This window comes from Mastigoproctus giganteus, chromosome 12, assembly GCF_048544385.1.
Source record: "Mastigoproctus giganteus isolate SK-2022 chromosome 12, ASM4854438v1, whole genome shotgun sequence".
NCBI classification, from domain to species: Eukaryota; Metazoa; Arthropoda; class Arachnida; order Uropygi; family Thelyphonidae; genus Mastigoproctus; species Mastigoproctus giganteus.
In genome coordinates this window covers 77536562-77549452 of record NC_143586.1, presented here as the reverse complement: position 1 = coordinate 77549452, position 12891 = coordinate 77536562, and the positions used below count along the sequence as shown (strand labels likewise).

Sequence of the window (12891 nt, the reverse complement as noted above, 5' to 3'; positions counted from 1 at the left end):
GAAACTAGCATTTATACTGCAGAGTTGCATGCAATACAATCAGCCCTAGATCACATTAAAAATCGCGACTACCAGAGGTATGTGATTTATTGTGATTCATTGAGCGTATTACAGGCTCTAGTATCGGTGAGGTATAACCCTCATCCGATCCTGTCCAGGATCCGGAAGATTCTTTTTTCTCTCGTGGAATTAGAATTCGATATTCGCTTTTGCTGGATCCCAAGCCACATTGGGATCCGGAGAAATGAATTAGCTGATACTGCTGCCAAATCAGCTATTTCCCTGGATAATCATTGCCTGTCAGTCCCCTATAAAACTACAGGCAAATAATACGTTCTAGTTTACTCTCCCAATGTCAAGATTCTTGGCACGGACAGGCCACAAATAAATTACATCGCATTAAGCCTGAAATTACGCAATGGCAGTCCAGTATACACAGGGTCCGAAGAGAGGAAGTTGTTCTTGCTCGGCTCCGCATAGGTCATAGTCATCTAACCCATTCCTACTTGCTGAGGGCGGATGACCCACCTATGTGCGAGATATGTAATGTTATTTTAACCATCCGTCATATTTTAATAGAATGTCCTGTTTTTATAGAAGCACGGCGCTTGTATTTTACCGCTTTTTGTAATGTGACTGAGCCATTTACACTTAGTCAGATTATAGGTGACAGAGACAATATGTCTGACGTTTTTAACTTTTTACAGTCTATTAATTTTTATACAAGAATCTAAGGTTAATACTTTTTATACTTTTACTACTCATCTTTTGACAATAATTAATTACTTGACGTGGTAGCTCTGGCTACCAAAATGTTTAGTAGCGTTTTAAAATTTGACGGCGCATTATGGCCTTAGCTGCCAATGCGCCATAAAAAATCAAATCAAATCAAATTAAACCTAATTGATTGCCCATCCTATTCAACCGTTCGAGCCACATCCTTCCAATCATTAGCAAACTTGCAAGCTCCTCTAACCCTCTCTCGTGTACTTGGTGACAAGGCAAACCTAAGTGAACTCTTTATATATATTAAACATCTAGGAATAATAAATACACTCTGATATATCCATCCTAAATCACTAAAATGAACATAATGACGCTGACAGACACATATTGGCCACAGTTGCCTTTGTGTCGTGAAACTTTCATACCAACAACAACAACAACTATAAACAAGACAGAAATACAACCCTGCTATCTTTGGTTAACCTTCGGAAACCAATAACTATAGAGAATGTCATTGGTGACAATGCAAATATTCCTGAATTTTTTAATTTTCTGAAGAAAATTGGAGTTTTTAGTCATTTTTGATTTCTGCCTTTTCTGATGTGACAAGAAATTCTCATATATTTTTACAATAAAGGAATAGGCACATTATAGCCAAAGCAGCTTATGCGCCATAAAACCCCCACAACAACAACAACCAACTGGTCACCTTCTCCTGGATACCAGCACATTCTGGTATTTTAGGCAATGAACAGGCTGATAAAGCTGCAAAAAACCCAACCAGCTTAGATTTAACCAATATCCCTGTTCAAGCCTCAGACTATGCACTAATGATTCAGGCCCCGGGTGCCAAGCGAATCTTGAGGCCAAGCGATCTTCCCTGCGAATTCTATTGCAATTATATTAGAGAGATAAGCTTTTCACTTTAAGTTCACACGTTTTTTCTTCCGTTATTCAAATATATAATAAAAGTTCTCTTTCTTAAAGTATAAGGAAGAAGTTTCAGAAAGGAAAGTAACCTTTCTTAATTTTTCTGTGTACTAACCTTCTATTTTACTCGCTTGGTCACTTGGTGGCACTACTCCTGCCTCCCCGTGGCGGGGCTGGACCTGGGTGAAAATACATCACCCAGGACTAAAAGGAGTTGAAAATGGACCAAAATACTAATAACACAAGATTGGAGAAAGCTAACTCCAATAAATGTGACGACTTACAGCTGAACATGTCTCAGGCTAAGAGAATGAAAATCAACAGCTCTCAGCCTACTGTCCCTTTTTTTTTGGTGATACATTCGTTATCATCACAACCCGTGGGAAAATTATCCCCTTTCTTAGTTCAGAAGACTATAGAGTCCATGGTTGGATCACCAAAAATGATAAAACGATTACAATCAGGTGATCTCTTAGTAGAAACCTCATTAAGTCATCAATCGGAAAAATTACTACAAATGAAAACTTTTGCAGGACTACCAGTTGAAATTACCCCACATAATTCCCTGAATACATCGAAAGGTGTTATTACTGAATGGGACCTTTTGACTGTTTCAGAGGAAGAACTACTGAGCGAGCTAACAGAACAACAAGTAATTCATGTTAGGAGGATAATGATGAAGAAAGACGGAATTCTCATTCCAACCCGATCAGTAATTCTCACATTTAACAATCCTTCTCTTCCCCATTCAGTTAAAGCAGGATATTTAAATTGCAAAATCCGACCATATATACCAAATCCAATAAGGTGTTACAACTGTCAGCGATACGGACACTCTCAGGCGACATGTCGCAGTGATCCCATCTGTCCACTCTGTGGATCAAAAGACCACAATCAAGCAAACTGCACATCCACTACACCACTCTGTCCCAATTGTCACGAAAATCATCCTGCTTTTTCGAAGACATGCGAAATGTGGGTATTGGGAAAGCAAATTCAAAAATACAAAGTAGAAAATAAAGTGTCTTATCCGGAAGCAAGAAAACAGATACTTGCAACCAAACCTTCACGTCCCTATGCTTCAGCAGTGAAACGACAGCAAACTATAGCCACTCAAACGGAGGTAGTAATACCTCTAAATCACATTATAGACTGGAGTAAAGTAATATTGATGACAAAAACAGTTTCACAAGAAACATCCAGTGGTAAAGAACAGGATACTTCCATGCCTGGAAAGCAGAAATCAGAAGTAAAATCTTCAAAAACAAAGCAAACATCATCTAATAAACCGTGTGAACAGAAACAAACAAATATAGATCAAATGGACACTGATGAACAGAGAGAGAACATACTAGAACTACACCCTGCAGAAGATATTGATACACCTCGTCCTAATTTTGCGAAGAAAGATAGACCCAAATATGATAAACGGAAAAACTCAAAAGCGCAGTCAGATTCAGCAAATCGTCCCGAGACCTAAATAATGCAACATATTATTATACAGTGGAACTGTCGTGGTTTACGTGGAAAATTGGATGAAATAAAAGATATAATTCAGCAGTATAAACCGGCCTGCATTTGCCTTCAGGAGACCCATCTAACACCTCAATCTTCACCCACATTTCAAAATTATACACTTTTCCGGAGAGACAGGAATGATAACAGAACTGCCAAAGGAGGAGTGGCAATTTTGGTAAATACTCATATACCAGCTAAGCAAACAACATTAAGAACCAACTTAGAAGCAGTAGCAGTAAGAATAGCCATCGGAATTTCTATCACAATCTCGTCCATTTATCTTCCACCAAATATCCCCCTCTCCAGATCGGAATTAAATGATCTTACTATGCAGCTCCAACCTCCCTACTGCCTTATGGGAGATATGAATGCCCATCATCATTTGTGGGGATCTACTCACACAGACAATAGAGGTAACATAATCGAAACTCTCATAGATGATCAACAACTGAATTTACTGAATACCGGATCTCACACTTATATCAGTTTGTCTACAGGTATCACCTCTGCAATAGACTTAACAATATGTTCTCCATCAATTTATCCTAGTATAGAATGGTTCGTGTTGAATGATCCTTACAACAGTGATCATTTTCCGATAGTATGTTCCATACAGACACAATCAACTCCTGCAGAAGGAACGAGAACAATATGGAATTTTAAAAAAGCTAATTGGAGTAAATATATGCAATTAATCAAACTGGATAAGCAATTAATAGAAACCCTGCCAATAGATGATGCTGTCTTATATAGCAACGATCAACTGCTAGAAGCTTCCAAAGCTACAATACCTCAAATAAGTAAGGCAAGGCAGGCACGGTACAACTCTTGGTGGAATGCAGAATGTGCAACAGCAAAAACAAAACAAAATCGAGCATGGAATAGATTCCGTCAATACCCAACTACCGCCAATTTAATTGCATATAAAAAAGCCAAAGCTGAAGCAAGGAGAATTCGGAAAAAAGCAAAGAAAAAGTCTTGGATCGTGTTCGCTTCTACACTTACTAGGAACTCGAATCCTGGTTTGGTGTGGAAAAAAATTCGGATTTTAAGTGGAAGATATCCAATCACACAATCTCCAATCTTCCATTGGAAAGGGCAGGACGTTTTTCAAGCAGATCAGATATCAGAAATTTTGGCTGAATCTTTCGCTTCCATATCAGCAGTTACAAGCTACAGCACTGACTTTCAAAAATATAAAGAGCAAGCTGAACGGAGTAAATTGAATTTCTCTACCAAGATATCTCATTCTTATAATCTACCATTTCTAAAAGAGGAATTACTTACAACCATTACAAAATTACCAAATAGCGCACCAGGTCCCGATGGCATTTATTATACTATGATACAACACCTAAACTCTGATTGTCTGGAAATCCTGCTAGCACTATATAATAGAATTTTTCTGAACAACCTGTATCCATATATATGGTGGCACGCAATTGTCCTTGCATTTCCCAAACCCGGAAAAGATCCTTCCTATACAAATAATTATCGCCCGATTTCACTGACCAGCTGCTTGGGAAAAATCCTTGAACGAATGGTGCATAATAGACTTACGTGGTTGCTGGAAAAAGAGAATGTTTTATCACCCCACCAATTTGGATTTAGGAAAAATAGATCAACACTTGACCTACATGTCAAAGTGGAAACAAATATTAGAAACTCATTTATAAGAAAGCAGCATATGGTGATGGTAAATCTAGATCTTGAAAAAGCCTTTGACACAACATGGAGATTCGGAATTCTACGAGATCTATTTCAAATAGGATACAGAGGACAACTTCCACAATTTATAGAAAAATTTCTTGCCGACAGAACATTTCAGGTACGATACAAAGGCTGTTTATCTACAATCTATATACAACAGGAAGGGGTTCCCCAGGGCTCAGTATTAAGTGCAACCCTGTTTGCACTGCGGGTGAACAATATCACAAAGGTTATACCCCCATCATTGCAAATATATATGTATGCAGATGATCTTTCCATTTCATTTCAATCACAAAGCATGAACACAATTGAACGACAGCTGCAATTATCCATAAACAAAATAGAAGTATGGACTCAAAATAATGGCTATAGAATATCTGAGAAAAAATCTGTTGTTATACACTTCTGTAAAATGCGTGGTCTTCATCCTGAACCGGTCTTATACTTAAATAAAATTGCTCTACCTGTTGTTCAAAATTTCTCTTTTTTGGGCTTAACAATAGATAGAAAACTAAATTTTCAGGAACATATACTAAGACTTCGAACTAGTTGCCTCTTAAAACTTAACATCTTGCGCACAGTATCCTCAATGGCCTGGGGAGCCGACAGGTCCACATTATTACTATTATATAAAACTTTGATTAGATCTCGTTTAGACTATGGATCTCCTGTATATGCTTCAGCAAGAAGGAGCATCTTACGTCGTCTAGATACCATTCACCATAATGCTCTCCGCATAGCTCTAGGAGCATTTAGAACTTCACCAATCTACAGCCTGTATGCAGATGCTTCGGAACCCCTGCTGAATCTTCGACGAGATTATTTACTGTGCATGTATGCGGCAAAAATATACAGTCAGCCATCACATCCAAATTGGTCCATTATTCACAATCCACCATGGACGAGTAATTATGATCACAAGCCAAATGAAAATAAACCAGTAGGACTGCGCCTCAGACACTTAGCTCAAGTTTGGGAAATACATTTCCAGAACATTTCTGCAGTAGATATATACTCAGAACCTCCTTGGATTCCGACTGTGCCATTATCCATATCACATCTTACAAACAGGAATAAAAAAGAGATCTCTCCAATCGTTATACAGAAGCTTCATGCACTGCACAGTTTTGAAAATAGAAACAGTCATCAGATTTACACAGATGGTTCAAAATCGAACAACTCAGTAGGCGCCGCAGTAGTTTTACCGGAATATATTATATCTGTCTCCTTGCCTCATGTTTGCAGTATTTTCACAGCAGAATTATATGCTATTAAACTAGCACTGAATGATATTACCCAGCATCAACTTCTACCTGCTCTAATCTATACTGACTCCCTTAGTGCAGTAGCAGCTTTGCAGAACAGCAAACATTCCTCAAATTCCTTGATTCAGCATATCAAAAAACAACTCGGAATTTTTCATAAAGCAAGAAAACAAGTGTCTATCTGTTGGATTCCCAGCCATGCTGGAATTCTAGGAAATAATCATGCAGACCAAGCCGCAAAAAATCCAGATCTTAATATACATGATAACTTTCAGTTTGTACAATTTACAGATTATAGGGATGTATTTCGTACCAAATATACTTCCATCTGGAAACAACTTTGGAGGGACCAATCGTGCAATAAACTTCGCAGAATAAAAAAAGATCTATGTTTGTGGAATTCTAGCTCACGTACAAATAGACAGGAGGAAGTTATATTAACAAGACTGCGCATTGGACATACCTTCCTTACTCACAAACATTTACTTTTAAGAGAAGATCCACCGCTCTGCTCTGTCTGTCAGATACAACTTACAGTAAGGCATATCCTGATTGATTGTCCCTCATATTCAGCCGTTCGAGCCACATCCTTCCAATCATTAGCAAACTTGCAAGCTCCTCTAACCCTCTCTCATGTACTTGGTGACAAAGCAAACCTAAGTGAGCTCTTTATATATATTAAACATCTAGGAGTAATAAATGCACTCTGATATATCCATCCTAAATCATTAAAATGAACGTAATGACGCTGACAGACACATATTGGCCACAGTTGCCCTTGTGTTGTGAAATTTTCATACCAACAACAACAACTAATGATTCAGGCTGCACGCCTATCAGAATGGACAGCACTATGGCATTCCCAAACGAATAATAAACTCTTTCCGAAAATATGGCTCTCCAGTGTCCGGATATCAAGACGAGAAGAAGTAATTCTCTCAAGAGTAAGAATAGGTCATACTTATCAGACCCACCTTTATTTACTCACAGGAGATGATTCACCACAATGTCCACATTACTATATAAATATGACTGTTAAACACATTCTCATTGACTGACCCTATTATTAACAAGACAGAATTTCAACCTTGCAATCACTGGTTATCCTTCAACAACCAATAACCCTAGAGAATTTGATAGGTGACAAGGCAAATATATCTGAATTTTTCCTTTTTCTGAAGCAAACTAGAATTTTTAATTTTTTCTGATTAAGGACATCTCAGACAGTAGATTCTTTTCCTTTTCCTTTAATATAAATGAATAGGTGCATTATAGCCAAAGTAGCTAATGTGCCAACCAACCCCCACAACAACAAATCAAGAACCTTTAACACTTCATCATATTATAGGGAATGATGCAAATCTTCAAGAATTTTTCTGCTTCCTCAAAGAGATATAGCTATATGATCGCATCTGACATGATTTTATAATCACAATAACTCCATACCCTTGATAGGCGCAAAATGGCCCTAGTAGCCCCTGCACCAGAAATAGCAATAGCAATACCAAAATCTCTGTTCCGATCGCTCTTTAAAATCTGTTATTTACATCGATTCGCTTAGTTCAATCATGGCTTTAGGTAATTTCTCAGATAAGGTTCACCCTGTTATAGAGTGACAGACTGGAAATAAACTATATTGTATAAAGTCTGTTATTGAACCGTGGCAGTCTAGTCTGCGCAGCAATCGTAAGGAGGAAGTTGTTCTTGCCCGGACCCGCATAGGACACACTCATTTAACTCATTCGTTTTTGCTGAGGGCTGATGACCCTCCTATGTGTGAGTCGTGTGGCACAATTCTAACGATCAGACACCTTTTAATTGACTGTCCAGATTTTAGCAGCACCCGTTTTACCGCTTTTAATCATCTGACTGAGCCTTATACACTCAGTCAGATTTTATCCGACAATGACAATGTGTCTGCGATTTTTAGCTTTTTGAAAGCAATAAAGGTTTTTAATCGTATTTAAAATTTATATGTTGTTGTTATGTCTTTTATTGATTTATCTTTTTTATATATTTATTTTTAGATCTGGACATGGCGGCCTAATTAATTAGGTCACTGAGATGTTAAATTTTTACCTGGTCTTGGCGCATTATAACCCTAGCTGCTAATGCGCCAATAAAATCGAAATCAAATCAAAAACCCTGTTATAGACGAAATACAGAGCATATTACTAAAAATTGAAGAACGCCACCTACAGGTCACCTTCTGTTGGATTCCAGCACATTCTGGAATTTTTGGCAATGAAATGGCTGATAAAGCTGGAAAAAATCCAACTACCTTAGACTTAACTAATACCCATGTTCCACCATCAGACTATGTATTAACTATTCAAGCTGCATGCTTGTCAGAAAGGACAACAATATGGCACTCTCAAACAAATAATAAACTCTTTCAATTTGAACATGATCCGAAAATTTAGCACTCCAGTATCCGTACATCAAGACGAGAAGTAGTCCTTTCAAGGGCAAGAATAGGTCATACCCATCTAAACTATCTTTATTTACTCAGAAGAGATGATCCACCACAGGGTCCACATTGTTATAAAAATCTGACTGTTAAACACATTCTCATTGACTGCCCCTGCTATAGACAAGACAGAACATCAACCCTTCTATCACTGGTAAATCTTGATAAACCAATAACATTAGAGAATCTCATTGGTGACAAGGCAAATATTTTTTGAATTTTTCAACTTTCTGAAGTAAATTGGAATTTTTAATATTTTCTGAAAATTTCTCATATCCTTATATTAAAAATGAATAAGCACATTATAGCCATAGTAGCTTATGCGCCATTAAACTCCCATAACAACAACAACCAGTTGATCGAAGTAAGTGTAACATACTACAAGTATGAACCCGAGGCAGTACTGGAGACCCAACCCACAAGCTGTACTGGGACTGCGTCATAATAACAGATAAGACAATCCCGCACAACAGGCCTGTTAGTCCCCTATACAGACTACAGGCAAATAATACACGAGAAAATACACTCCCAATGGCAGGATTCGTGGAATAGACAGACTGCGAATAAATTATATCGTATAAAGCCTGTAATTGAACCGTGGCAGTCTATTCTGCGCAGGAATCGTAAAGAGGAAATTGTTCTCGCCCGGACCCGCATAGGACATAGTCATTTGAGTCATTCATTTTTGCTGAGGGCTGATGACCCTCCTATGTGTGTGTCCTGTGGCACAATTTTAACGATCAGACACCTTTTAATTGACTGTCCAGATTTTAGCAGCACCCGTTTTACCGCTTTTAATTATCTGACTGAGCCCTATACACTCAGTCAGATTTTATCTGACAATGACAACGTGTCTGCTGTTTTTAGCTTTTTGAAAGCAATAAACGTTTTTAATCGTATTTAAAATTTATATGTTATTGTTATTTATTTATGGTTTTTGTTTTTAGATCTGGACATGGTGGCCTAACTACTTAGGTCACTGAGAGAATAAATTTTTATATATTACCTGGTCTTGGCGCATTATAGCCTTAGATGCTAATGCGCCAATAAAATATAAATCAAATCAACCTGCACAACAGAGTGGACATAACTCTTGTGGACAAGAAGGAAAAGGCTACCTATCTAATGGACATAGTGGTACCCAACACGGGCAACCTGCAGAAAACCCATGGGGAAAAAATCAGGAAGTACACGAACCTAAGAAGGAGATCAAAGAGATGTGGCATATGCATCAAGTAAGGATCATCCCGATCATCATGTCAATCATGGGTATGGTGCTAAAGACTACATAACACTCTAGCAGCAATAGGTCTCCCAGCAAGCACCTACAAGGAACTCCAGAAAGTCACAATCCTGAACACCTGAAGAATAGTCAGAGAGTTCCTCGACCAAAAGTGACACCAGACATAACAACAATCACCCTGTGCACTTGGTAGCAATACTCATCACGAGGTGGAACCCCCAATCAAGGAGAAATAATAATAACATACAACGACATAAGCTTTGAAAACTGAGCTAACAGAAAGGAAATTAATACACAAACTGGTAGTTATGCGTTAACAGTTCCATTCTATTCCTTACCTTTGTATCATTCAGGCTGTAAATGTTTTGACAGCCAGCTAAACATGGAGAGTAATATTTAATATCATCCGTACCACAAATAGGATCATAATGTTTTGGAGAACACTGGCAATGAGCATTACAAGCTTCCTGAAATTTTGGTCTCCCTGGAAGGAGGGTTGAGCTGAGTTAAAAACAAAAGGGGAAAAATTAATATAACAGATAGTTCTTTTTTTCTAAAAATATTTAATTGTTAAATATCTTTCATATTAATGTATAATTAAAACTTAAGAATAAAAATGCACTGCAGTTAATAAATGTGTATATTTTGTTGCTTTATATTTATTTACATGGTATAAAAAAACAGGCATTCACATTTTTTGTTTTAAAAAATATGTTGAATGCAATTTGGCATTTTAATATATAAAAAAGTACGATTAACCTTGAAAAACTTGGACACAAGTAATAAAATTCTGTCTCAAGAGAAGCAGTACAAGTCATGTATGGTTATGAATGAAAGAATCACATAGATATATCATTCTGTTTTTGACTATTTTGTACATGTATAATTGGAGTTGAAATAACAAATTCTGTTTTCCTTCCCATGCACTTTAACTACAACTTCATTGTCTAATTATAGAGACAATGAATAGTAGGCACTCTGAAGCCCTACTGAGAATCTCAAAATTTGCTAATATTCCTGGCCCCGGGTGCCAAGCGATTGTGACTGAGCGATTTATCTGTGCCTTATAGTGCGATTTCCAAAAAGTGATATATAGTTCTTTTGCGTTCCTCTCGTTAAGTAATCTATTTATTTTATAACTGCTCTTGCTACAAAAGTACCTGTACAGAGCAAGAAAGGCAAGCCACCTTTCTTTTTTCATAGTCTTATTACTAACCCCCTACTACTACTCGCTTGGTCACACCAGGCACTGCTCCTGCCTCCCCGTGGCGGGGCCGGAAACCTTGGCAGAAAAGCTCATCTGCCAGGGGCGAAAAGGAGCAAAGATGGAGCAAAATGATTATCCATCTTTAGAGCCGACAAGCTCTCGGCCACATACTGAAATTGATTATGATATTTCACATCCCAAGAGGTTGAAAACAAATTCAACAACCAAAGAGTTTCCTTCCTTTTTAATTTTACATTCACTTTCGGAACAACCTCTCAGCAAATTATCTCCTTTCCTCATCCAGAAACACCTGGAGAGTATTGCAGGATCTCCGAAGACTGTGAGAAGGCTGCAATCTGGAGACCTTCTTGTAGAAACAACAAAAAATAGACATTCAGAGAAACTCTTTTACAACTTTCAAATTTTGCTGGGATACCAATTAAAGTAACCCCACATGCTACCTTAAATACATCCAAAGGTGTGATTTCTAGTTGGGATTTGTTGAACGTAACAGAGGATGAATTAACTCAAGAACTTCAGGATCAAAATGTTATTGCATCAAGAAGAATCATGACTAAAAAAGACAATAACCTTATGCCTACCAGGAATATCATTCTTACATTTAATTCCCCAAACCTACCATCAACAGTAAAAGCTGGCTATCTACTTTGCCGTGTTCGCCCGTATATACCCAATCCCTTGAGATGCTACAAGTGCCAAATGTATGGTCACTCTCAGACAACATGTAGAGGAAACCCAGTTTGTCCAAACTGTGGATCTTCCGATCATACTCAGTCTGAATGTTTGGCGACAGAAAAGACATGTCCCAACTGTAAAGGTAACCATCCTGCATATTCTAGAACTTGTGAGAGATGGAAAACTGAGAAACAAATTGTTAAATATAAGGTTGAGAACAAGGTAAGCTTTCAAGAAGCAAGGAAAATAATTGCTCCTACCATGCCCAAACGTACCTATGCAAATGTTGCACAAAAACAACAAACAGTATCTACCCAAACTGAAGTTACCGTCCCCTCAAACATATCAATCTCTGACTGGGCTCGAGCTGTCCTCTCTCAGCAACAGTCCAGTAACCCCAAGCATTCAGACCAGGCAAGTAACACTCCTCTTACAATACCAGCAACATCTCCTACTCTACCGGAAGATCCAATATTAGAAATACATGCCGAAGAAGAAGAAGAAATGGACACTGGTCGGCCAGTTTTCCTAAAAAAAGATAAACAAAAATTGGAACGTCATAAACCAATCACCTTCAAAAAGCAGTCAGATACATCTCAAACAATTAAACACAAATAATGGCCATCATTGTACAATGGAACTGTAGAGGCTTTCGTTACAACACAGATGATATCCATAATCTAATTAACCAGTATTCTCCAGTTGCTCTCTGTCTCCAAGAAACTTACTTAACCTCGCAAATTTCTCCATCGATAAAGAACTACTGCCTTTATCGAAGAGATCGCAATACAGCAAATACTGCCCACGGTGGTGTAGCAATCCTGATAAATTCAAAGATCCCAACAAAGCATATCCCACTTCGAACTGAAATAGAAGCTGTTGCAGTTCGTATAACTCTCCATATTGCAATAACACTAGTCTCAATCTATTTACAGCCAAACCATACTTATTCTTTAAAAGAACTTGAAGACCTCCTCATACAGATACCTCCACCTGTCTGTATATTAGGGGACTTTAATGGGCACAACCCCCTATGGGGTGCTTCTAAATTGGATACACATGGTCGACTCATTGAAAGACTTTTAGATGCACTAAACCTCACCATACTGAATACTGGCACGCACAC

The 12891-nt window shown here is 37.9% G+C and overlaps 1 protein-coding gene across 2 annotated transcripts in view; it reads right to left on the bottom strand.

The window, feature by feature from the left end:
* LOC150077208 (solute carrier organic anion transporter family member 4A1-like) overlaps positions 1–12891 on the bottom strand; it is a 748389-nt gene that overhangs the window by 201907 nt on the left and 533591 nt on the right. For both annotated transcript variants that reach the window (XM_090386038.1, XM_090386039.1), the window contains one exon: positions 10201–10363. In XM_090386038.1, coding sequence (XP_090242164.1) covers positions 10201–10363 — 163 coding nt within the window. The remainder of the gene's footprint in view (positions 1–10200; positions 10364–12891) is intronic.